The sequence below is a fragment of the Pelmatolapia mariae genome, linkage group LG22 (genome assembly GCF_036321145.2).
Source record: "Pelmatolapia mariae isolate MD_Pm_ZW linkage group LG22, Pm_UMD_F_2, whole genome shotgun sequence".
NCBI lineage: Eukaryota > Metazoa > Chordata > Actinopteri > Cichliformes > Cichlidae > Pelmatolapia > Pelmatolapia mariae.
Genome location: NC_086245.2, coordinates 13,935,491 through 13,962,407, shown reverse-complemented (window position 1 = coordinate 13,962,407; position 26,917 = coordinate 13,935,491). Strand labels below are relative to the sequence as shown.

Below are 26,917 nucleotides of genomic sequence, written 5' to 3'. Positions count from 1 at the left end.
CTGTATTGGTTTCCCAACTTTATCAAAGTGAAATGTCACATCAAGGGAGAGCACACTGAAAAAGATGACTGAAGAGATTAGTCTCAGTCCATTATTTCTGTTTAAAAGTGAAGTAAAAACTTCTAAGGATTCATGTCTTTGCCAGTGCTCTATGATCACTGAGTATATATTTGTTGGAAGGATTTTTGTTTTGGCATGCTGAGCGTATCTCCCGCTAGCCAGTGAGCTTAGAATATAGCAGGCAACTAGCCAGTAATGTAAAGCGCAGTCAGCCACCCCTGACTTATTTGTTAGGGGGTCCGTGTTCCTCGTGCAGACACCTCGTGTCCACTTAACCTTGTGACCGCAGCAGCCCAGGCTGGTTAAACGGCGGTCTGTAAAGTGAGTGGATGTGGCTTGGCAGGATTAATCAAGTCTAACGACACATCTGTAGGTAGGCTCACTGGGAAGAGTGAGCATCAATCAAAGTCTGGAGCATCTCTCTCTCTCTCTCTGCTGTATCGACCAGTGCTTTGGGCCCTTGGTAATTAAAAGGCATTGATTGGCTTCAGCCGCAAGATGCTGGGATGCAGTCAAGCAGCACAGCGCAGTGGGATGCTCAGAAAGAACAGGTGTGGATGCTCATGTGTGGGTGCATTTGCATGTGTTTACACATGTAATTCATGTGTTATAGCCACGCAAATGTCAGTAGTTTTGTTGTAGTGTGCTTTTAGCTCATGCAATAGATGTTCTTATGCTTTAAGTCCTTTTTTTCTAGCTTAACTTGTTTTCTTTCTGTTTGATTTATAAACATTGCAGTAATTGCATCTTTTTAACTTACATAAAGCTGGCTGCATGAGGCCGAATGTGCCTCTAGTGAGGTTTAGTTGAATCATCCATTTGATAAAATCTGAAGCCTGAGAGAAACCTTTAGGTCTGTGCGCCCTTATTAAATGAGAATCAGGAGAGAAAAAAACAAAAAGGGGGGGAAAAAACACGATTGATTCTGTGCATATACCCGAACCCTGAGGCTCATCTTCCCCATGGACACACACAGTCCTCGCACACTCGCTCTTCTTTTATTCCATCTGAGTGAACACAGTAAATCTAAGTGCCTCCAGATTGCTAGCGCTGCACATTTTTCGACCCTCAAGTTGGCTCATCAAGCAGGGAGCCTTGCCTGAGCTGAATAAGGACCAGAATACTACTATAAATACACCCCCTGACTCTTTACTCAGTCTGACACACTGACTGAGTGACAGTGAAGGCCACACATAAACACACACTCAGAGTCCCCTTTGATGGGTGTATGGATGTGTTAAAATACATAGTGGTTTGTTTTTTTGTTGGTGCACTATCCTTTGAATTACTAGGATTTCTGCAAAATATTCCTTCAGATACTCTCTTCTGTCTTCAGTTTGATATTGCATTCACTCCAGTTTGCTGCCTATAGAGGTTTCCCAGATAATTACTAGAGAACAAACATATTTACAAGAGTATAATATTGTTTAAAGTCGATACTGATGCACTAACAAGCCAAAAAAGCTGGATTTAGTAGGGGTTAAAGGGTTTAGCAAAGAAGAAGTAAAAGCTGTTCAGCCTGTTCCTTCATTTGTCGTGTGGAGGGGGAGCAGCGGCTGTTTAAAAGATGCCTGTCTCACGCCATCGTTTGACCACAGCTTGACAATGATGATAATCCCACCCGTGGCGCCGAGTCTTAGTCTTCCTGCTGTGCTCATAGGACCGATTAACGCTTTGATCGAAAAGCCTCTGTTTAATGTCAGGATGGCAGATGAATCATTAACCTGGTGGAGTGGACTGGTTCGAGGTCTAAATCCAGGCAGAAATTCAGTAACTTGTGATCTTATTTAGCAGATATTCCCTGTAGCTGTCCTGTAGCTGCTAATGAGACATCTGAGGAGATGAGGGGGAATATTGGATCATTCCTCCCAACAAAACCGTCTGATTTCATCAATATTTTGAGCATGTATTGACTGAACAGCAGTCTTCAGTTCAGGCCACAGCATCTCAATTGGGGTAAAGTCAAGAATTTGGCTTGCCTTTTCCAAAACATGAATTTGTGTATTTTGCAAACATTACGTTGTTGATTTATTTGTGTTCTCTCTGTGATTTCTTTTTATTCCTAAGACGCTTCAATCCATGACACATCTGGGTCAGGGGTGTCAAACATAAGGACCAGAACCCAAAAAAGACTGATCCCGCCCACTACACAGCTTTGGAAAATGTAAAGGAGGACATAAATTTGAGACTTTTAACTGTATTTTGATTTCATTTCAAAGAGTCGTGCTGACAGATTTCATTCTTTTTCTTCATAGAAAATTTGAGACATTCTGTATTAAGATATCTCAAGGATTACATGTGTAGTTAAACTTCTTAGCACTGAGAGAAAGATGGTTTTCACTGCTCCAGCCCACAAGATCAAAGTGGGCTGATGTCTGGCCCACAATCTAAAATGAGTTTGACATCTGTGATCTAGGTGGTCTTTCACAAACTTAACACAAGCAGCTTTTGCTTTTGGAGAGCAGTCGTATTTCTCACAGTGGACACATGAACACAGGAACACAGGTCCTGTGAAAGTTGTTGTGATAGTGCATGGGTTCACACTAACAGTCTTCCAGGAGTAGAGCAGACTTTGAAGGTAAAGTCAGTCCTTTTATTTTTTGTTTTGAGGTTATTTGATAGAAAAACAGAATATTGTGCTCATAAATATACACTGATTGGCGTGTAATTATGTTTTCCATCACCTGATGTGTTCTCACAGACTTATAATTATTCTAGTAAATATAAAAAAGAGCAGGTTCTGTTTATTTGGAGCTGCCATATTTCCCTGCCATCGTGAATATGGTGGTCAAGATGCCAATATGAACATCTTAACATCTGCCTAACTGTGTTTTATGTATGTTGCTTGAGACCAGCCACATATGTAGTACACCAAAGGCAGAGGTGTGAAGGTCCTCCAGTCTACTGGTTTCCTTGCATGCCTCTCACTCGCTCCCTCTCTGTCTGTTGTCATAAACATACCTTACTTTGTGGAGGTGTGTCTTCCACCGGTCCCAGCCTATCTGCACCTGGGCTACTGACCACACCTGCCAGGGATTTGGTCTTCAGCCAGTTTCCATTTAAGCCAGAGGAAGATATTCATTAACTGCCAGATTGTTGACTAAGCTACAGTCCCGGACCCTGGTAAGAGTGGACTTAAGAGTGAGTGTTCTGGACTGTGAGTCAAGGGTTGTGGACCTGTTTCTGGTGTTGCTTCTGGCCAAGCCCATATCGAGGCTTGGAGCCTTCAGGACTTCCAGCTGGCTCAGAACCCAGAGACAACATTGTTGTTCTTCTGTGTAATCATTTGTCACTGTAAATAAATGCACTGTACGGAGGACTCGAGAGTCTGCATTATGAGTCCTTCCGACCACTAACCGTGACAGGAGGAGGAGGGAACTTGGAGGCGTTCACATGCCATGGAGGCATATTTGAATTTACCCATATGAGGGATAATTTTTTGTCATCTAAGATGGGGTCCACTTCACCAAAGAGGCAAAAACATGAAGGAAAGAGAGAATGCAACCAGTATTTAGATAACACATTGTCTTCCTCCTCACCTCAAGCCTGATCTCCTCAAACGATGTCAGGACACTTAATACAAAAAACCTGGGCAGATTGCTCATTTATTCCCAATATTATCACAATTACTTATTGTCAGCGGACTGGACATGTGACCTCCTGTCTCTGGACAGCCGACAACAAACCGGCTAAACAGTAAAAACAGCTGGCTATATGCTTACATTATGCCAGCTAGTGTTAGGCTCTAGTGTCCTAACAATTACACTTTCCCTCTGATTAACAGTTTGATTAAATTCTCATATTGTATGAGAGTTTATTCACTAAGTGTCAAAGTCTACCTCAAAGAAAGTTTCACTAACACCGGCTAATAGCAGCTAACAGAGGCTAACAGCAGGCGTTACCAATAGAAAAGTTCAGGATATCCACAACAACTTGTCTCAGTATCGCTGTCGTTGGAGCTTCACAGACTCATCGACTTGTATTGAACGCCTTTCACAAAGTTTTACAGCCTCGGCGTGTACACCAGCTGAGGTAAACAGCAGATTGACAGCCTACACTTGAACTACAGATGAATGACAGTCAGAGTTGTTTGTCCTATAGCAACCACCGTCGCTAGGAGGAGTAAGAAAACAGGAATCAGTTGACTGTAATCTACTGACATCTAGTGGTGAGATTTTAAACACTGTGCCTTTAAAGATTGACAGCTTTGAAACAGACACTTTTACTGGAATTCCTGACTGGAGATCTGGAGAGGTCGTTTGTAAAGAATTCCACTTAATATTTCTACCGACAACGATTAGAGTGTCGATAAAGATATTATTATATTCCCTGTAAAGCACTTTGTAATAGATTCCTGTCTTAAAAAGTGCTATATAAATAGATTTTAGTGATAATGTGTTTGTCTTTAGTTGTGAACCGTGTGTTGTTGATTTAAAACATCCCGGTAATTCCAAAGGGTTCACAAATCTTCTTTTTAAATATGTATATATTTTTCCTTGCGGTGTGATAAAGTGCATGGCCTTTCGTCTGATGTCTGTGACTGAGCTATACTTGTCTGCGAGCCTATTTCCCCTGCTGCTGTCCTTCATAAATCCAATGAATTACCCAGTATCCCCCCTCTTTCCTCCATTAACCCTCCCCTGCCGCCCACCTCCCTCTTCTCTCCCTCCTGAACGAGTGATCAATTAAGGCCACTGCACGTCAGCACTTTCTCTCCTCCTCTTATCCCCTCCCTGTCATTTTTCTCTTCTTTCTGGGTGTTGGGCCAGCCACTACCAACACGAAAGGATAGGGAGCAGAACAGACCAAAGGCGGTAGGAAAAACAAAAAGAGAGAATCTTTTATTTTCAGGATGAGAAATGCTCTGTACAGAGATGTGAGTGTTCAGGTGTCAGTATGTGCTCGGAGGAAAACATCCTTTCGTAAACCCTCTGGCAGGAAGTTTACCTTCTGCCTTGCTAGAGGACTTTGCTTTAAAGAGGAAGAGAGAGAAGACAAAAGATGAAGGCAAGTAGAGAGCAGTTTTAAAGGACTTGTACAGCTGTCTCTACACTCTATCAGTTCACAGTGAGAAAATACATGTGCACAGACAGTGCTGGTCAGGAATGTAATGCAGTAAACATATTTTGTCCTAGAGGAGTAAAGTAGGAGATTTTTGTTTATTGTCATCAAGTCCCATTAAAACTCAAACAAATCTGCTGAAATTACTGCCTGTGTGGTCAAAGCTTCCTTTTCCTTTGTGTCATAAAATTTTAAGGAATGCATTAATGAGCCACACTTCACACTGAGTGTCATGCTCCTCTGTTATGATGAACACGGGCACTGTTGTATTTTATCAGGGTAAATCCCTCAGCCATTGTTCTGTTGCTGCAAAAACAGCATCAAATGTGCGTCTGACGGTGTAAAACGCTTGCTAGAAAGTGCACTGCTTAGCTGTTTTTCCAAATTAAAAGAAGAAAAATAGCATCAACCTTGGGATTTGTTGAAAAATACAGAGAAACTCTGCTTTTATCCTGCAGTGGGTTATTTAGTATCTGAGGATATTTTCCCACACAGCAGTCAGGTAAACTGAATGAAAGTGATTTATGTCTCTGCTTACAGTTTAAAGGTATGGTTGAATAGTGAGCTTAGTGAGATCCAACACCTGCCACACAGTTGCAGGAAAACACAAGTTATCCACAGTTTAATGCTAAAACCAGACCTCTGTGGGCTGTTTAAGGCTCCGTGTTTGGACAGTCACGCATATTTTGTACTTCTGCACGTCGTCTAAGTGGATTTTAAAGCAAACACTGAATATGTGATTAAAGTGCAGTTTTAATTCAAGTGTTGCTTGAATTTACTGTTTAGTAATTACTGCCTTTTTCATCCACACTCCCCCATTTTCAGAGGCTCAAAATTAATTGGACTTACTAACATATTATTAAATATATATGGACTTATTTTTAAGCACTTGTATGAAAGTTTTTTGTAGTCAGTGACTGCCTGAAGTCTAGAACCCATGGATATCACCAAATGCTGGGCTTCCTCTCTTGAAATGAGTCTCACTTTCTTCAGGAAAGTGAAAAGCATGCTTTTTTGGGGCTGAGATCAGGTCACTGACTTGCTTTTGCAGTTTGCTTTGGGTTATTATCCATTTGCACTGTGAAGCGCTCGACTGAGTTTGGCAGAAAATGTGGTAGGCTTCAAATTATGAGCTGTTTTTCTCCTTCTTCCCATCATTCTGGTACAAATTCATCTTAGTTTCATCTGTTCAAAGATTTTTTTTTTTTCTCTAGGATGTTGCAGACTCGCATCCAGTCTAATAATGCGGGAATACGTATAAAAGTGGTTGTCACATTGTGATTGTTTGATTTGAAATCCTCTGTAGTGGCGTATAGACGCAAAACTATAACAGTTGTGTCTCGACCATCAAATGATGGACTTTGCTGTATTTGCATTACATCCTAATAGACAACCACTCATATTATCTCTTTCAAAAGCAACACACAGACTAGTTTGAACAATTTCCATTCATCCCTCCATCTTTTTTAACCACTTATCCAATTCTGATTTGTGTGGGAGTTTGAACATTTTTTAGTAGCTGTGCACTAGAATTGTACTCACACAGAAATTCACATTGAAATGCTCAGATAATAGCATCAGTGAAACACTGGCAGACTCTGAGCTGTTAAAGGTGGGCTCTATCCTAGCTGTTTAAATGACTCATCCTTCCCTTATAATCTTTGTGCTCAAAATCCCCGCATCATTAAACTCCCATTATTTCAGTATAGCTTACTCCATAGTGAGGATCAAATTGAGATTTCAGACACTTATAAATTATCCTTTCCCATCTCCGCTGTCACTGACTAAATGTAGGGTCACACGACTTTAATATTTTTCACAATGTTACATTTCCATTCAGTTCTGGGACTTGTTAAGTGCACTCGTGTTGTGTTATATAACGACGAGGGAACACTTTTAGATACATCCTGTGCAAGTACAATGAAAGCACATTGGACTTTTTTTTTATAATTTCCTCCTCTTTTTACCGTAAATTGCTGAGAAACACTCAAAGTTAGGGAAGCAAGTCTAACTTTGGCGAGACCGGAGAGGAGAAGCTACATTAATCTATAGATATTTGTAAACAGGACTAACTTTGCATTCTGCATACCTTCAAACTGTTTGCAGACACCCAAATATAAACCATATATAAAAGGTAGATAAAGCTACAGAGTCTAAAAGGTGCAGCCAGTACATAACTGTGTCAGACCAAAAATAGAGTCTATGGGGGGAAAAAATATCCTACTCACTTTATCTTTGATTTCAATAAACACTCTTGATGAGTTTATGATTGTGATTGCTACTTTCAATTCTTGGATAATACGATGTTTATTTAGTAAAATATGATCCCCTCACTGTCCTTAAAGGTAGATAAAGCAGGGTGTGTGTGCATTAGGGTGTGCCTGTCCTGTGACTGACAAGTTGCTACCCTACGAGCATGCAGTATCCCTCAGTTTCTCAGTCACATCATCCCTCCTCATCGCTTCCAGTTTTAAATCATCAAGATGGCAAACAGCCAGCATGCTCAGCTCAGGCTCTGGACTGGGATGGGGACTTTGCTAACCATCGCTGACATCACGATTACTACATTAATCTTTTATATGCCTTCTGCAGAGATAATTCATTTGTTGTTTGACTGGACTTGCACTGTATGGACAAAAGCACTGGTACACTGTCTCTACAAGAGCTGCTCGGCCATGGAAACCCATGCTATGAAGCTCCCAGCAAACAGATATTGTGCTGATATTAACGTCAGGGGAAGTTTATCGCTCTCCAGAGGATTGGCAACTTTTACGGACTATGCACCTCAGCATTCAACAACCCCGCTCTGTAACTTCATGTGTCAGAGTTGCTGTGTTTCCTTCCACTTCTACGCTGCAATAATACAAATTGCATCAGGAAGGGCATCCGTATGGTGCCTCTGAGGGTTCACATGCACTCCAACTTTAAAAAAAAAAAAAAACCACAAGCAAATAGGAAAAAGCACATGAAACCCAACAGAAGTGTGATGGAACAGCTGCGGATGTGACAGAAACCAAAATATGCGAACTGCACTGAGACACGCTTAAAGGAAGCAGAGGCTTCATCTGTGCTGTGTGGCAGAAAAAGATGACAACTAATGATATTGTCATCATCAGCAGTCAGGATTAGCTGTTTTTGTTTTTTGTGAGCTTTTATTGCATTTTTTTTCTATTTCCATTGTGAATTGGTCGCCTTTGCAGCATTTTACTATTTGCTGTTGTTGTTGTTTTTAATTTGCCTTGCAGTACATCCGGCAAACATGTAGAGCTACCCGCTGCAGCAACCCTGTAGTGACAGGGTAGCAGCTGAAAGCAGCAATGCTACAGCTGATCTATAAATATCAATATAAGTTTCACAAACTGAATATGAGTACCACGCTGTAATTCACTCGCTCGCCCATTCACAAATGTTTTTGAATGCAGACTGCATGGCTGAGTGCTTGCTGTTATACACCTGCAGCAATGGGACTAAAAACATTTGGATTCAAAGATTAAGAGGTGTGCCCCATTACTTTTGTCCATATAAGTAGTTTGTGTGTTGGCATAAACCTTCAAAATGCCGCTGCAGTGTATTTCATGGAAAATATGATCCTATTAAATTCTCTTATCTCATTTTAGATCACTGAGGAGACTCTAAACCTCTCAATAGATCATACAGAAATTTGATGGGATGTTTTTTCGCTGTAATATATATATTTTATTTTGAATGCCCTCGCCCTATTTTTCTGCCTCTCGTGCCCTTTTAAAACCCTGACCTCCCCTCTGAGTTATTAAACCTTTTAATATGAAATCCAATGAGTTTCGCTGGTCTATTACGAGCTGCCAGATCCACTTAGATGACTGCCTCGTAAGTTATTATCGGTTAAGGTCTCCGCTGTGGTGCAGCTACCGGCCACTGCATCACTGATGACCAGTTAATTCAGTTTCCCAGTCATGATTAGCGCCGCACACTGTGCACACTGCTGAGGAGCTTTGATCTCTGCTGATTGTTGCAGATTGGCAATCGTCTCAAAGAGATAAGGCCTCGGAAATTTAAAGTGGCTCGCGAGCAGTGGAGGGACTTCATCTTTTAAAAGCTTATTAGTCTTGAAGATTATCCGAGGTCTTTCAATTTGACGGTCATTAGATGGGTGCGATTGAATAATAGATGAGATCCTCTTCTGTTCCTCTGTGCTTTCTTGCTCTTCGGTCCACTTTTGCGTATCCAGCAACAAGCCGCTTACTGCGCCTCACTGTGCCAGTGCCGTGGGAGAGGCAGTCTCGTTCCTTCACGACTGCTCTTTGTTGTCTGTCCTTGTAAAAGTCTCTGTCTCCTCTCCCCGCCCTCTCGTCCTCACATCACTCTAAATGATGCAGTATTTTCTCAACATGTGGGAGTCTGGGGCTGTCTTCTCTCTTCAAGAAAATAAAACAGTAAAATGTCTGTCTCATTTATCTATCTGCCTCTCTCTTCTCCACCCTTATTCTCTCAGTCGCTCTCTCTTCTTACTCCAGGTTGGATTACACTGATAATCCTCTCTTTCTTTATCCATTTCTGGCTCAGCGCTCTCCGTAATTTTGGAGGAAAGTCTTTGAATTAACCAGAAGAATCCATTTCACCTTTTCAAGAATCTGATAAAGCACCCTGCTTGCCGTAATCTCATTTTACCTTCACTCTCCATTCCCTTTTTCATCTGTTTCCTTCTTTTATTTCAGTTCCAAAACAGAATGTACTGCAAAGAAAACCTTTTTTTTTGTTTCCCATTGCTTTGCAATCACAAATCATACAGCCTACAGTCCACTGGAAATTGGGTTTCCTTGGATCGGGGCCCACTCCATCTTTTATGCCATATTTAGTTTCTTTCATCCTTTCCTTCACGCTTCTCCTCCTCTTTTTTTTTTCTTTTTCTTTGTTTTCAGACAAAGTCTTTTGAAATAGCGTCCGCAAAGTTGGGAGCAGACATGAGGATTGAGATGGTGCATATGATGTTGAAAACGCTAAATGCCACCAGACAGAGGCGGTCAATCACAGCGCCTGCAAATTTCCACTGCTCCGCCATGCTTTCGTTCTCATCTTGCTCCCGGAAGCGGTCCGCCATGTAACGCACCTCCTCCAGGATGGCCTGAAGCTGGGGGTCTCCCATCCCTACAGTGGAGCACCCTCCAAGACCTCCCGCCCCACCTCCAAAGCCCCCACCACTGGAGACAGTGCTGGGACATCCTACAGTATCCACATTAGGGGTAGGCGGTGGAGGGGAGCTGCAAAATTGTGACGGCAGGTGTGGAGGTGGGCTTCCCGCCACTCGCAGAGGCCCGGCGGAGATGTTGTTTCTCTGGATGCTCTCCGGGAGCACCGAGGGGTCGTCCATGCTCTGAAAACCCATATATAGAAGATTCCCGTTGTTGTTAGCACTCGTCTGAGCCTGGAGGTGAGGGTGCCCTGCATGAAGCGGCCCTGTTTGGAGGGGAGCCAGGTTCTGTGGGTGCAGCGGGTGGAGGGTGGAGTCCGGAGGGTTAGGGATGCTTCCGCTCTGTGACCCCGAGGAGCAGCGGCGCAGGTGGGGGGCGCAAGGTGGCCGCTCTGGGTCGTCACTCTCACCCGGGCGCTTCATCCGCAGGAACCACGCGACCCACTGCAGCAAAACGAGCTGCACCTAGTAAGAGAGAGAGAGAGAGGGACACTGAGATATGTAGAGATGAGAGCGGGGGCCTCGAGGGAGCACAGAGCATAAAAGCACTCAAAGAAGTAAAAGAAAGCATAAGAAAGCAGCCACGAAGCACTAAAAGCAGCTACACATCCTGACCTGCACCTAACGCCAGTTAAGCTGGGCTAATAGGCAGTTATTTGTCTCTTTCAAACTGCAGCTGCACTTGTAGAAGTATAAGATCCTCACCAGGGTCGCCTGAGGAAAAGATTTTTTATTCTTTGACTGCATTCCCCACAGAGAGGAAACTTAGAAAGGTAGGCATACATTCAAACTGTGGAAATATTGAGAGCAGTGCTCACATTACTGTTTTATGACTCTAACAAGTTTGCTGTAATGTTTCATTGAACAGTGTTTAAATAAAGACCTTATTCAAATTTAAACCTTCGCTTCTGCTCTCCCAAAAAATACAAAAAAGACTCCAAGTCCCCTGAAAGGGCATTCTGGCCCAGCAGCGTCCAGATGGGTGTCTGGCATCTAATGAGCAGCTAATGTCCAGATGACTGCTCAATTACACTCGACAGAGTATGTTTACCAGCCAGGTAACCGTCTCTGTTGCTGCTACCGTTGACGTCGGGTTTTTTTCAGGGGCTGTAATTATGAACTGTGCTGGTTCGATGCCCTCATCTGAACCACATCAATTAGCCTGTTAATTGGCCATTGGACTGTCTGAACGAGCCATTCATCAACAAAGCGTCCTTGAATTGTGTCGATACATCGAGCATCTGCGCTGTCATGCAGTAAAGCTGATGCACATGTATTGAAAACTGCAGGCCTGTCAGTTCGTCTCTGCAGTCCACACATAAATCACCGGATAAATACATCTTAAGATGCCGTTTATACATTTCAGCTGTTGGTTAATATTACATTACATGACATTTATTTTCATTTCACACCCTCTTTCAACATTTTTCATGTTTTAAAAAATTCACGTTATGACAAAACTTTTGTTAAAACAAAGCTTGATGAATTTTTTATCATTAAAAAGGCGAGGAAAATAAAAAAAGAAGGAATGAGCCAAATCAAATCCGCCCACACATCCAGAGTGCTTTGAAATGCACTCCTGTTGAAGTCTGTGGTGAGGCATTTGATGAACACACTCAGGCAGACTGACACTGCTGGATGAGTCACAGCCGAGGAAGTCGGAGAATAAAAAGCGAAAGAAAACTGGCAGAGGAGCACAGGTATAGAGCTAACAAATGGATGAAATGTTATTGAAAATGGCAGAGCAGAAGAATGATACTAAAGCTTGAATAGAGATTAACAAAAAGATTAATTTGAATATATCTGCGTGAATTAGAAAGACCGATCTCTTATTAAAGTAGCGAAGCATGTAAGTGATGATGTTTGTGGAGTTAGGCTCACCCATTTGGGCATTTTTCCTCCGGTCGGATCGTGATGATGATACTGCAGAACCACCACTGTGGCGATGACTGACATCCCAACGATGATCATTATACTGGCAAAGTACTGACCTGGGAGGAGTGGGAGAGAGTAAAATATTTCATTTTTAAGTCGCACCGTAATTTCCTATACTGCCTCACTGAACTTCACAGTATCTGCTACAGCTTGTTATTTAGGAAACAGCCCAGCAATCGTTGTATAGAAGTAAAAGATCTACAAAATGATCTTGCAGTTTATTTCTAGCCTACTTAATGTCTGTTTTCAAGGACTCTAAGGTCAGCAAGATGAGGTATTTCACTGAAACACATTATGATGGGATTCTCAAGAAAAATGTGAATTTTTAAGGATGGTGTGTTCCTGTTTTTTTCAAGGTGGATGTCTTCATAACACAACTTCTGCCAAGTTTATACTCCTGGGGGAAAAAATCATCAAACAGATTAAATCCACAGCAGATTCTCCCAATTAAAAAATAAGCAGAAAGGAAAACACTAATGATTATGACTCTGCTTTTTTTTCTTCTCTTACGTTTTTAATGACCAGGATTTGTGTCTTCAGGCAAAGATGGTCTTGCATCTGTCTCGGTTGCCGTCTAAGCTCGCTAAACATAATTTCCAGCAGCGTGCCCACAATCAATTTAGACTATTAAACTTTAAGGTGAGCAGGTGGCCACAGTAAATCCCGTGATTACAGTTTTTTGGGGGGAGCATTGTGCAGATTTTCTGGTCTCCTGTAGTGCAAAAAAGTCCTGAGCCATCCCTCAATTTTTCATGTTTTGCAATGAAAATGGGAAATAAGTGCAAAAATTGATTAAAATGTGCAAAATGAAATCCATGGAAATAGAGTGTATAAGGCAATCTGTACAATTCAAACAGCTTGAAAGTCAATGTTTGGTATGACCGCCCTTATTCTTCTGTCTTAGGGAAGCTTTCTTGGTGTGTCTTTAAGTAGTCTTCATGAATAGTTCTCCGGGCTTCTTGAAGGACATTCAAAACTCCTCTTTGGATGTTGGCTGCCTTTTGTTCTGTTCTCTGTCAAGATGATCCCACACTGCTTCAATAATGTTGAGGTCCGGGCTCTGGGTAGGTCAGTCCATGACTGATGGTGCTGCATTGTGAGTTTTTCTATTCAGGTGTGGTTTTACTGCTTTAGTGTGTTTAGGATCATTGTCATGCTGAAAGATGAAGCTGTTGTCAATCAGACACTTTCAAGATGGTATTGCATTATGGATCAAAACCTGACTGCACTTTTTGTGTATTCATAATTTCATCAATTTTGACAAGCTTTTGACAAGATCACTGTTGCCACTGATTTTCACTGCAGTTCCCTGTTTCCCTTCCCTAAGAATGGCTTTTTTGACAGCCACTCTTCCACTCAGACTATCTCTGATGAGGGTCCAGTGAACAGTAGATGGATCAACTGAAGGGTCAGAAACATTTCTCAGGTCCTCTATCAGGTCTTTGCTGCATTTTTTCCTGTTTCTTAAGGACACGACTTTCGGATACTGTTCATCAGCTGTAGATACTTTTTTTTAGGTCACTTCTTTTTTCCTCCACTTGTCAAGTTTCCTTAAATGTTTTAGGACACACTGCACATCATCCAGAGAAATGCCAAGTTTTCAGCTAACAGCTCACTGAATATGACTTTGTGCAAAAATACTGTTTTATGTCTGCCAAACTGTGTTATCTTTGCCCCTGGTTTTAGATTGAAAGGTAATTAAATGGAAACAATGTATGTGTTTTTGCAACAGGCTGCTAATAAATTTAAAATGAAGTTTTCTGTTATGTATAAGAATAACACTGGTTTGTGTCTGGAGTTAGAAGCCTGTTTTATGCTTGAATGAGCCATAGGTTACTCTGAAAATTGCCAGGTAAAAGAGAGTCTGGCTCCTTGGAAGCAAATGTTAAATACATGAGAGGTGGATTGAGATTGTATTTAAAAAAAAATCCTCTGTACATTGTAAAGTCATCTGTGAAAAACCTGGCTGTTGGACAGATGGTCCATTACTGTGGTTCAAATTTAAATATTTTCACTATATGATGAATTGCCCTGGAATTTAGTGTGACATTTCTCAGGTAGGGTTAAGTGAGAACTACTGTCTTTGGTAGCTTTTCATGTAGTTTCAGGGTTCTCAGATTATCAGAACAGCAGCTGTTGGGAACATTTTGTGCAGCCTGCAATCAGGTAATGTTCATTTCACCCATTCATAGTTCATGTTATACTCTTGCACTGCAGAAAGACCATTGCAGAAGACAGCATACTTCCTCCGTTTCAGCCTTGAAGGCAAAGTATAAAAAGCAGCATCACTCAGCTAATGAATTAAAAAAACCTGTAAACCTGAAAGCATTACCAGCATACAAAAACACCATCTGAATGGTCACAGGGACACCTGTGTATCCCCTCTAAATTGACACTAGGTCATTGAAACCTTGAAAAAATCCTGATCTACAGTTAGGTCCATAATTTTTTGGACACAGTATTTGTAATTTCAACAGTTTTTTAAAAAGAAGGAGTGCACTGGCCAACACCAAAATGCCTAACAGACCACAGAAGACAAGTTTACAACATCTAACAGTCACCAAGGCTCTCAGAGATGCTGATCTACAATTAGCAGAGCCTTCAAGATGAACATGTCCTAGAAAGATGGGAAGAGAAAAGTAAGGAGAGGGACAGAAGCAGCTCATCAATCCAAATTTACCACATCATCTGTGAAACAAGGTAGAGGCAATCTTGTAGCATGGGCATGTATGGCTGCCAGTTGAACTGGACTACTAGTGCTTATTGATGATGTGACTCCTGATAGAAGCAGCAGGATGAATTGTGAAGCGTACAGGGCTGTACTCCCTGCTCAGAGTCAGCCTAAAGTGGATTGCACAGTGCAAATGGGTAATGACTCAAACCAAACTACTAAAGCAACCCAAGAGTTTCTCAAGGAGAAGAAATGGGATTTTCTTCAAATGGTTGGTCACCTGATCTCAACCCAAGACAGCATGTTTAGGCCTGCAACTGAAGGTGGCTGCACTAAACGCCCAGCAGAGCATCTCAAGGGGGGAATCACAACATCTGGTGATGTTCACGGGTTCTAGAGTTGAGCCATGGATTTTAATCCAAGTTTTAAAAACAGTCCTGATATTTAAAACTATATTAGTCTGTCCGATTCCTCCTGAGCCTCTGAAAATGGGGAATTGTGTATAAAAATCACCGTACTTCCTAAACAGTTCATTTAAATTTGTTGTAAAACCCCAGAATCAAAGCCTCGAATTAAAACCTGCACTTCAATCACATCTTAATTGTTTGGTTTAAAATCCACTGAGGTGACGCACAGAGGCGAAACTACAAAAAATGTGTCTTTGCCCAACGAATTATCAACCTAACTGTTTAATCAACATGTTCAGCAACCACAGGCTAACTATCAATTATAACAAACAAAAAATAAGCACAAAGTATCGATCGCTCCCATCAGATAGAAACTGCATGCAGTATTTCCAGTGAGTCGGACAGCCTGATTTAATGCTGTGTGTTGTGATGGCAGTAGATTCTTTTTCCTATGAATATATCCATCTTTCACATACCTATGAGAGGGACGGAGTCAGATGTGGCTGGCATGATCTCTGCGACCAGCAGCATGAAAACAGTGAGAGACAGCAGGATGGTGATACCTGCAGATAGAAAGAGAAATAATACATTTTGTTAGGCGATCGATCCAGCGGTTTGGTCTCCTCCCCTCAGTCGCTCTGTCTACTTCTGAGAAACTGCATTAGTGTGTTTGGTATTTTGATAAATAGTCACACTCAGGAGGAGATCGGGTTCGATTTATGTAAATGACCGGCTAACGCTCGTACAGTGAATCACTTTTTTGGCATTGTGCACCTCTAAAGCAAAAAAAAAGCACTTCCGCATACACAGCATATAACCCTTTTTAAAGGTGTTCAAACACCACCAGTGTGCACGCGAACACACCCTCCCGCAATTCCATCTTCATTTATCCACCACCACACAATCTGTCTCACTTCTCCAGCAGACGGAATTCAGGGAGTGCTTTGCTGGCATAACTGTCCCCATTCAGAGGCATTCAATTAAACTCCCAGGCCGAGAGATAAAATATGAATGCTCTTTAAGGATATTAGGTGAATTAAAAATGCGTCTTTTATGTCGCTTTTTCTCTTCACATATGACATTTATTCTTTTTAAAAGCATGCTCCTCTAACCCTAACGGCCCGGCCGCTCGGTGCACGCGTCTCCTCCATCAAGTGAAGTGACAGAGTATTTTTCTGGAAGCCAGTGTGTAAGCTCTCCCCCCAATCAATTCACTAGCTTTAATTACATCAATAGGTTAATTGTCCGTGTGTGTAAGGCTTGGCATCCCCCCCACCTCCTCCTTTTATGGAGAAATGCTGCGTAATGCATCCTGCATCGGGGGTGAGGTTAGGCTTTGACAATGCTGTTGCCTCCCAAGCAGACATGAGTCAAAGAGCATTTAGATAGAAGGATTTATCCAGTTATCAAGGTGAACTTAATGCAATGTCAAGCTGCAATCTTCTTTTTTCTTAAACAATTAGTCAAATAAATGGTGGAAAAATATGCAAAATTTCACAAATTCAAAAGTGACACACAAAAAAAAATCTTGAGCCAATTAAATTAGATTTTAAAAAATGTAAAGCTGAGACTTTTTCTCTATTTTTACTTTATAAAACTTAATCGGTTTCCCAAACAGTCATAAATTTTCAACCACTTCCCTCTTCCATTAGTTGCCTAACAGTTTTAGCTCTATAAATGTCAGATAACGTGAAATCTGGACTATTTAATGTCCTGAGGAGATGAACATTAGTCATCTCTAAACAGGTTGAAGCAGATATTAAAACGTATTTGCAGCTGCTGCTTGATCACGGCAATGCTCTAGCTCTCTCTCTCTCTTCCAGCCCATTATTGTGCGATTTGGATGTCTCTCCTCTTCTCCTCCTCATCAGTCCTCCCTCTCTCTTTTGTGCTGTCCTCTCTCATCCTTTTCGAATTCTTCTCCTGTCGGTGTTATCTTTTTGTTTCCCTCCCACACCCATCGGTCTGTGTTCCTCCTCCTCGCATTTCTCATCTTTCTATTTTATCCTGTAATCCCTCTCCTCTCTCAGCTCCCCACCCCTCTCCCTTTGTCTGTTTCATGCCTCCCCGTAGTCTCCAGTGCCACTCCTTCAATTTTATTTTATTTTTTTGAATTTATTCCAGGATGGCTTGCTTGTTTTGAGCTCAGTTTTTGGCAGCCTATAAACTACTTTACTCAAACCCGAGAGCAAGTTGGAGATTTTTGCATATTTTACACGTTCTTTTTGCAAAATATATACCTTCATTTAAAAAAAAAAAAAAAAAGCCTGAACATTGTGTAAAACCTGCAAGTCGTTTCAATCATATAAGGGGCATTTGGAAGTCTTACTGCATTTGCAGCAACATGCTTGGGGAAAGTTGAAAGCAGTGCAATGAAAAACTACAAAAAGTCATGGCCACATGTGCTGCTTTTGAGGCGCCATCTTTTTCATGGAAGATGCCTCACTTCTTCCATGTATTACAGCAGCTTGGCTCTGTAGTGAGTTTGTGTGCCTGAAGTTTCTATTTTCCTTCAGGTTTAGTCTTTACACCGCGTGCATGTTGCAGCTTTCATTGTTTGCATTCATGATTACCTGCTTTACAGTTCCCTGTTATTTTACCGGTGTCCCTTTGTTTCTTGGCTACACGCAGATTAGTGACTAGAGGCAAGAAACTGCAAAAATTACAAAGTTTTAACTCAAATGAGCTTGAATTGATTCTCAGACTGGTTTACCCTATATGTGTGTGTGTGTGTTCATGTTTCTGTGAAGTCTTTTAAAACTAGTTTTTGATCCACTCACCCAATGAGATCTTCTCCCCGGAGTCAGCAGGCAGCACAAAAATGAGCAACGTCATAGAAGAGAGCAGCACACATGGGATGAGAAGGTTCAAGGCGTAGTAAAGTGTTCGCCGCCTTATTGTAATAACAAATGTCACATCCGTGTAGGGCTCCTTACAGCAGTCATAGAAGACCTCATTCCGCTTTCCAGGAACTCCTGAAAGATGGAGAGAAACTGGTTTGATTGCTCATGCCTGAATAAAAGTGAATGCAATGCAAACATTTTTCCCTACTCACCTATTAGGTCCCATTCTCCGTTAGGCATGTAGCCGGATATGTCAGCGTCGACCATCTGGAGGTCCAGCAGCCAGCCGTCATACGTCCAAGAGCCAAATTTCAGCTCACATTTCTGAATGTCAAAAGGAAACCAGCGAACATCCACATTGCATGTGCTCATAAAGATTCCTGAGAAAAGGACAAAAGCACAGGGGCTCCTCAATCAATTGACTAAATGACAATAATGAACCGCCGCTTCCTGAGGAGAGGTGACAAGGGAAAGATGTACAGCCGGACCATTTGTTTTGTGCAGGGAGTCTGTCCAGAATATCAAGTTCCTTGTTAGAGAAATCATTCATTCTCTTCAAGACCTCTTTTTTTTTTTTTAAACGTTCTACAGAAACTGTGTGAAAAATGTTACATCACAACCAAAAGTGCACACTGCAACAGGATTTTTATGAACACCCTGCAGGTCTACAGAGAGTTTTTAAATTTAGTTTAGAGGCTGAAGAAGTGAAAGCAAGGACTAGATTAGAAACGAGCTCCCGTCAAAGAGATGGCTATAAAAACAAAACTTGGCAGCTATATATATTGTCACTCACAGGTTTCAGATATTTTCTGCTGTGAACAAATGCTGCTTCTGCTCTCTGCCTGCACACACACACACAGCTGTTAGCTAAGCCTCAGCTAGAGAAGAAAACATCAACGATGACACTGAAAAATGAGATTGTGCACACTGCCATAATCAGATTCCCACTTCTATTATGCAGAAATAATAAATAAATGCACCCGCTCACATATGCACGGCATAAGTGACCAAGAAATCATAAAGACACACTTCCACCCCCAAACGAAAAATTGCAATGATCCTCGCTGTGGTCGCTGGTGAGCTGCAGCCCTTAAAGTAATTACTGAAATAAAACGGTCTCTCACACACACACACACAAATGCAGAGAACCAAAATGCCAGTGAAGCCTTGCAGCTCTCAAAGACGTTCATTATGAGCCCGCCCACATGCAAATCAGCCTGTGGAGGTAAATGACAACAGGGAAACGGGGCTAACAGGTCGAAATCAGAGGTTCATCACCAAATGGAGTAGAAGGTATAGATTTTCTCTCTCTCTGCACTTCTTACTCACTAAAATCCAGCTCCTAACCTCAGGTTCCAACCTTTGCTTCATGAGTGGGTCTTTATAATTACTCCAGTTATGAGCTCCTAAGGCCCTAAAATTTAAGCTTACACCGATTAAGTTAAAGCAGATCCACCTCTCTGTGCTTCAACTCCATGCATATTTGCAGCCTGCCTCTCGAATATATCCAGTAACCTTGAAACAACACCTTCAAACAAGAATCTTCTCTGCAGCTTGGAACAATCTGTCTCGCAGCACGTACAGCTCCCAAAATAAAACTCCATCATTCTGAGCATTTCAAGGCCTAGAGACAAGATTACCTTGTTATAAATGTCATCCGGTCCAGATATGAGCTAAAGCCTGTTACACGACGTTTCCTGTTAGGCCATTAACACAACACAGCACCTTTACCTCTGCAGCAAGAGGAGTTATTCAGACGGCATGCAGCAGACATCTGGGATCCTCCACATCTGAATTATTTACTGCGTGTCAAGCTCCCCGCTCCATGCCTGCCACCCACAAACTTGTTGCCTCTTATTTACTGACAATAACCAGCTGAACAACAGGAATTGTAGCCAGGCATGTGTCAGGGAGCTGATTTGTTTCTCATTCTTTTGCTTTTTCTTACTTTTTCTCATTTACTAATAAAATACACACATCAAACCACTCCTTCTCATATTTTTCCAAATCGTATCTTTATATTCTCCCACTAATTGACTCTAGACAAAGAATTAAGCAGCTGTATTTACATTCAGCAGCAGCTCATGGGATGGCTTTTGGGGCTTGCAGTCTTCGACTTTTTATTCAAAAAGTCTTTTCAGGCCCTCCCAATCTCTCTCTCCTCACCCCAAGAGATGGGATTCAGTCTCAGGCTTTGATAATCTGGTGTATAACGAAAAGACTGAGAAACTGCAAAGCGAAGGCCTGTGGAAACACGAGAGGGGAGTCTATACTTTTGTGGGCTTGCATTTGGGTTAAGGCAGGAAGCAGAGGAAGTGAGCGTCTCCTATTTATAGGTGTTACTCACAGAGCTGGGAATCCGTAACCAGTGACTAACTAGGGACGCTGTTTTACAGTGATAAAATATTAATGTCAAGTGTACAAACAGTAGGGAGACATGACTCGATTGTAGAATGAGACGCTGCCGTTGCACCTCGGGGAAATGTGGAGGGGATAAGGAGGGAGATGAGCGACGGGGAGAGCAGGGACGATGATTAAAATCTAAGAAATATGCGGAAAGCCTCACCTGGGGGAAGATACTTGGCAAAGCCGCTGGAGTTCACCAGAACATTGGTCTTAAAGGTGGAGTCAAAGTCATCATCTGCACTGAGGAAGGACAGAGGAGGAAGTGACACGACTTGTTGACGTGTGCGCGTGCGAGGCGAGCGTTTAGGGGTTTATGCAGGGTTTACCTGTTGTAGAGGAGGACGTCTGGGGTCCAAATTTGATCTGTGGTAAAGCGAAGATTTTTCACTCCAGGATGTTCGCTCTGGTTCCACTGGAGATAGTGGTCGTACCAAGTCTTCAAAACACAAACACAGACATGCTGTCTGAGCCAACAACCTGCAGGCAAAGTATTGTACACTAATATTGCACACAAATTGCCAAAAGTATTCGTTCATCTGCCTTTACGCACACGTGTATTTGAGTAACATCCACATCTTAACCCATAGGGTTTAATATGATGTCAGCCCACCCTTTACTGCTACAACAGCTTCAACTTTTCAGGAAAGGCTGTCCACAAGGTTTAGGAGTGTGTTCATGGGAATTCTTGACCATTCTTCCAGAAGTGCATTTGTGATTCATCCCAAAGCTGTTCTGTCAGGTTGAGGTCAGGACTCTGTGCAGGCCAGCCAAGTTCTTCCACACCAAACTATCCATGTCTTCATGGAGTTTTCTTTGTGCACTGGTGGGCAGTGCTTTTGGAACAGGAAGCGGCTATTCCCAAACCCATTCCCTGAAGCTCTATGCACTGGTCTTGAGCTAATCTGAAGGCCACATGAAGTTCGGAGGTCTGTAGTGATTCACTTTTTGTAGAAGTACATTTTATACACCTCTGGCTGTGGAAGTGATTGGAACACCTGAATTCGGTGATTTGGATGGGTGATGAATACTTTTGGCAATATGATGTATTTCCAAAGCCCTCTACTGTTCATCAAAATAAAACAGAAGATAAAAGGAGGGCACTCTTCTATCTACTGTGTTATTCTGATAACAGTGTGCAGTTTCTTTTTAATTTCCTGCCGTTGAAATCGAAGGCGCTTGGAAAGAAGCCCGACTGGACTTCTTTAAGTTTCTTGAAGACGTTTTCACCTCTCATCCAAGACGCTTCTTCAGTTCTAAGACTGTCTTCAAGAAACTTAAAGAAGTCCAGTCGCTTTCCAAGCTCCTTGGATTGCCATGACCTGGATGACTGGGAACCAGCACAGATACTCCTGCTTTTGTCTTTTTGCCCACCCTCATTAAATTCACTTCTGTTCAATCCTTTTTGCATTATAGTCTTCCTTCTCTCCTTTTTTGCTCATCTTATGTCTCTCTATGTTCATCAAGCCTGTGTCTACATTTAGGTCCTCCACGCTGAAGTGATTACAATGATACATGGACTTCAGGGTGACCTTAATTTGCATGTTAAAGACTGAGAAAACTAGTTTTTGCTGCTGGAATACAATTAAAAAAAATTATCACCCCAAAACATTCAGTCTCTCAGGGGTCCTTACCATCTGCAGCCACATATTAGAGGTTAACACCTGGTTCTTCTCATCCTGCAAAACATTTACACCACTTAAATCATCATTTGCCATATAAACCACAAGGCAAGAGGTGTGAGCACTGCTCTTGATCCATAAATCCACAAACAAATATCAAATATTTGGAAAAAAAAATCTGGTGCATTATTAATACCACAGTTTCAGGCATAAACAAACTACATGCTCAATGCTTGTTTTTTCAGTCTAATTTCCATTTTAATTGCAAACAAGCAAATGCTCAGTGTTCTCCATGAAAAATAAAATCTTAATCCAAGGATCTGAATTCGTCCTTTCTAAAATGTTTTGTCTCATGTCAGAAATCAACAGCCCCCAAATGAGTCTGAGATGCCTACCACATCCATGATCTGTATCAAACTGAGGCTGAAGGAGACGTTGAGAGGTAGGGAGTCGTTGGCCACTGGCCGCTCCATCGGGTTGTAGTCCTTCAGGAGGTTTTTCAGCAGAGTCCTCTGATGAGGACCCTGCAATGATACTGAAAGGCAAAAGAAAGGGCTCATGTTTGAATCTGATATAATGCTCATGTGTGGAAGCAAGCGAGATTTTATGATTTTAATATCTCTATGTTCACTTTTAGTGGGTCTGTAACCAGATTATAAAGTGTGTTTCTAAAATTCTAGGAAAAACTCCATTAAAAAGCACACTGGGGGAACAAATGTCAAAAAAAACAGGCTGCTGATCAAATGAGAAGATTTAACCTTGAGGATTTCAGCCTCCTTATCTATAAATACATCCAGAAGAACATGACTGAAATGAAAAGAAGACAGGAGGAAATGCATGAGGAGAAGCAGGTTTAATGATGAAATTAGCAGAAATAAAACTGATCACTTATCTCGGCTTTAAATGTAACACTGAGGAAGGGTCCAGCTCCTCAGTCAGAGTAAAATATTTCAAATTAATGATGAAAACGCGGAAGAAAAATCAGCAAAGAGAAGAAAGCTTCAGAGCAAGCGTGGAGAACATTAAGTAAACAGGAACTAATTAGAAATGTAGGAAAACCTTATCAGGGCATAACTGGCACTAATTAATGTGTAATTAAGTTTGTTTGAGAAGCTCAGAGGTAATGCACATTAAAATGTTGAATTAAGATGTTGATTGGCATAGAAGAAGTGAGAAAATATCACCCTGACCACAAATGTGCTGTTTATTTGTGTGCATGTAGCTGTTTGTTTGTTTCCTCTCAGTATACCCATCATAACACACCCAAGGTTTAGCCAAGAACTTGTATTCTAATTTACTGTTTATACCATGCTTACATCCATCCGCTATGTATTCAACTAAGGGCCCTCCCTTAGTTGCCGCTCAGTCTTAGGGTCAACACAGACAACAAAACCCTCTCACGTCCACATTTGCAGATAATTAACCTAACAAGCATGTTTGAGGCCAATGCGGGCACAGGAAGAACATGCAAACTCCACCAAGTAGATCTGAACCAGGCTTCTAGCTGTGAGGTGACAGTGAAATATACATACAGGAAATAATTATTAAATTCTCATCAATCATGTGTCAGATTTTCAGTGTGGGAATTTCTTTTTTAAACTACAGCTCTGAAACTCGTAGATGAAATGTTAAAGCTAAAAAGAGAAATGTATACACTCGACTTTATTGGGTACACCTGTTGAAGCAAATCAGCGAATCGCTGGCAGAATGGATAAGCATTGTGATTTAGGTGTCTGAGTCTGAGTATCGGAGGAGCTGCTGATCTGCTGGAATTTACCCCACACGACCATCTCTAGAGGTTACAGAGACTGGTCCGAAAAAGAGAAAATATCCAGTGAGCAGCAGTTCCCTGGATCATGTTGATGTCGGAGAGTGCTTCAAGCTGATAGGAAGACAACAGTAACTCAAATAACCACTCAATACAACCAAACACTACAGCATATATAAACAGACAACATGCTGGACCTGGAAAACGATGGGCCATTCACCATATCTCAGTCCAATAGAGCATCTTTGGGATGTGGTGGAATGAGAGATTCACGTCATACATGTGAAGCCGACAAATCTGCAGCATCAGTGGGATGCTATCATGTCAATATGATCAAAATACTAAAAGCATGAAAAGATTTGAGAACCTGCAGAAAAATATGTGGAAGATTTGGATCTTGCAGAAAGTCTGTGCATTTCATACTCATAAAGTTTTATATTTCCGAGGTAAATTGGTAAATTTATTTGCCGGGATGTGGTATGCTGTGCGTGAAATGGAAGGAACTGTTTGTTTAGTGAAAATGTCACTCGGTGTGCTGATACCCAAATAAACTGCTGCGAAAAGCAGATGCAGCCTGTACTCTGAACAGTATGGAGGAATTCTTTTTTATATATTACACTGTTATATAAGTTTGCTGCTGGGAATATGACAGGATTAAACCCTAGAGGTGCAGAGTACAAATTTACATAAACTTGTGGTGGTGTTTCCTTTCAAAGCTTGCCAAGTAATGAAAATTCCCTGAATGTTTTTTTCTTTAAAAATCTGCGTGCCCAAATACTGTCAGAAACTTTCGCTTCCTCGGTCTTCTTGTCTTTCATGTTTCCCAGCTTTTAGTCTTTGAAACCAAACAAACTGAACACTCTTTCACTGCTGGTACTTCTCCCTGTAGGTAAAGTTTGCCCGCTCTCCTCTCAGGTCTCTCAATCAATTGTCAGCCTTTACATTCAGCTTTTACTTGTGCTGCTCGGAGCGCCGTCGGCTCGGCTGCAGCAACATGTCCACAACACGGAGAGGCAAGATGGAGATGGAAGAGCCAATCTATACGTCAATTCATTTGATCTCTGACAGGTTTTCCATGTGAGAGCCCCTCGTGTGCACACAGATTTGTGCAGAAAGAGCCAAGGCAAAAACTGCTTCCATTTTTCTATCTGACATCTGCCTCGCTGTGCTGACTAGATGTCAATCTGCCCATTACAACATCTCACGCAGAGGCATCCAACCCCGTTTCTCAACTAAACTAACATCCAGAAAATATGAGCACAGTTAAGATGTAAACAAACAAAGCAAACAGGTGAGCAAGAGTCTCACTTTTCTTCTCCCGGAGTCTCTTTCCTACTTCCTGCTATTCTTATTCCACTGCATACTTTGTAAATCAAGCATCAGCAACGTGGACTCCAGCGCCCAAATTCCTATAAAATGCTGCTGCAATCCGATTCCCTGAAAACAGAGTGAAAGACAGACAGAGAGAGACATGCAGGCAGGCTCACCGTGGATCAAAGCAGAGAATCCAGAGAGGAGCAGAGCCACTGAGTGCCACATCCTGGTGGTGTGGAATGGGTAAAAGAGAGGAGGCAGAAGAAAAGAAGCTTCAGATGTTGGAAAAAAGAGGAGGAGGAGGAGGGAAAGGGAAAGGGGGGGATACAGAGAGGAAAGAAAGGGAGGAAAGGAGCAGAGACTCAGGAAGCTGCTGGAAATCCTCCGGTCTGCATCCAGTCAGCATCAGAGGGAAGAAGTGCAAGCGTGTGCTGGAAGAAGGGGAGTCGAGAGAGGGCGAGTAAAAGGAGGAGGAGGAGATGCTGGTTGTGCTCTCGCTCCCCTCTCTCTCTCTCTCTCTCTCTCTCTCTCTCTCTCTCTCTCTCTCTCTCTCTCTGGGAGGTGGGACTAAAATGGAGAGAAGAAGAGAGAAAATGTCAGTGATGGGGTGAAAGGTTTGACGATAAAACAGTGAAGTGTGGGGACGGATGGGAGGAAGGAGAGAGTTTAATTGCTCTATCACTGTGGGCTGACCTTTTTAAAGACAATAGAAACTGATGAGGTGCACGATTTTAAGTCCTCTTAACACTAACGGAGAAGGAGTTTAAGTGGGGAAAAAGGGGCTGATCGATGCAGCAGGGTGAAAAATGTTTGACATAGGCTCAACGTGTGCATAAATTCATGTGGCAAGCACCAAAAGTAACACATAACTGCTTATACTTCTCTCAGTAAACTGATAAAATGCACATTATAGTGATTTTTTTCCACTCTGTGTCAGTTTTTTCTGCACAAATTGCTCATACAGCCCCACATATCGCTAGATTGAACTTCTCCCTCACACTATAAAAGCTGAATCCTTCATAAATCCCTGGAGTGTCATACATCCTTCCCTTGACAGTGTCCCCACTGTGACTATGTTTTCTTTGTGCCTACTATACGTGTACACCTGTCAAAACTATATTGCAGTTTGCTGCATATATGATAACATGAGCTGGTTATGGCTGTGATCACGCACTGCTGGACTGGAAACTGTGTCTGCTGTGTGTGAGCTTCCCACACTCGTCGCTCGGTGAGCTTTGAATCCTGCGGGGCAGACAGACTCTGGTTTAATTGAGAAAGTGCTGGGCTCTGCAGGAGGGCAGTGGGAATGTGCATAGTTAAACTCTACTTCTCATTTGTCCTCATGAAATGCTGATGCAAGGGCAGAAGCAGCGAGAAACTGAAAGACTGAGAAAGAGGAGGGCGGGGTGGGGGCAAGAAAAGAGGAAGAAAAGAGTTGGACTGTATAATAGATTACCCTATTACTTCTACTGCCCTTCGGAATTACTCCTTTCCCAGGCAGCCTGACACACACATCCAGAGCGCCTCCCGAGCTGCAGATTCATGCTCGGCTGCACACAGAGGAAGGAGAGTGGCCCTCGGAGGGGAGAAGAAGGATGGCCAAGTCACCGGCTAAAGCACGGCAAACTGCACCAAGCGTGGAGCGAGGACACATGGTGTGCCCCAG

At 42.1% G+C, this 26,917-nt stretch overlaps 1 protein-coding gene across 2 annotated transcripts; it reads right to left on the bottom strand.

Moving 5' to 3' along the window:
- Positions 1-4,887: 4,887 nt before the first annotated feature.
- Positions 4,888-25,679, bottom strand: chrna11 (cholinergic receptor, nicotinic, alpha 11). Of its 2 annotated transcripts, XM_065470659.1 has the most exons (10): positions 25,425-25,679; positions 22,565-22,704; positions 22,182-22,226; positions 20,877-20,986; positions 20,711-20,790; positions 18,357-18,524; positions 18,082-18,276; positions 15,778-15,864; positions 12,170-12,279; positions 4,888-10,753 (listed from the first exon to the last, which is right to left on the bottom strand). In XM_065470659.1, the coding sequence occupies exons 1-10, from the start codon at positions 25,474-25,476 to the stop codon at positions 10,016-10,018; spliced, it is 1,725 nt and encodes a 574-aa protein (XP_065326731.1). In that variant the 5' UTR covers positions 25,477-25,679; the 3' UTR covers positions 4,888-10,015. The 2 variants fall into 2 exon arrangements, with proteins under 2 accessions (XP_065326731.1, XP_065326732.1); XM_065470660.1 differs by lacking the exon at positions 22,182-22,226.
- Between the last annotated feature and the right edge of the window lie 1,238 nt (positions 25,680-26,917).

What these genes read in the sequence shown, in the direction of transcription:
- chrna11 (XM_065470659.1), bottom strand. Translation starts at nt 25,476, where the DNA reads ATGTGGCACTCAGTGGCTCTGCTCCTCTCTGGATTCTCTGCTTTGATC. An exon ending in CGGAGAATGGGACCTAATAG is followed by an intron (nt 18,277 to 18,356) that starts GTGAGTAGGGAA and finishes TCCATCTTTCAG; the next exon opens with GAGTTCCTGGAAAGCGGAAT. An exon ending in CGGGGAGAAGATCTCATTGG is followed by an intron (nt 15,865 to 18,081) that starts GTGAGTGGATCA and finishes TTCTATCTGCAG; the next exon opens with GTATCACCATCCTGCTGTCT.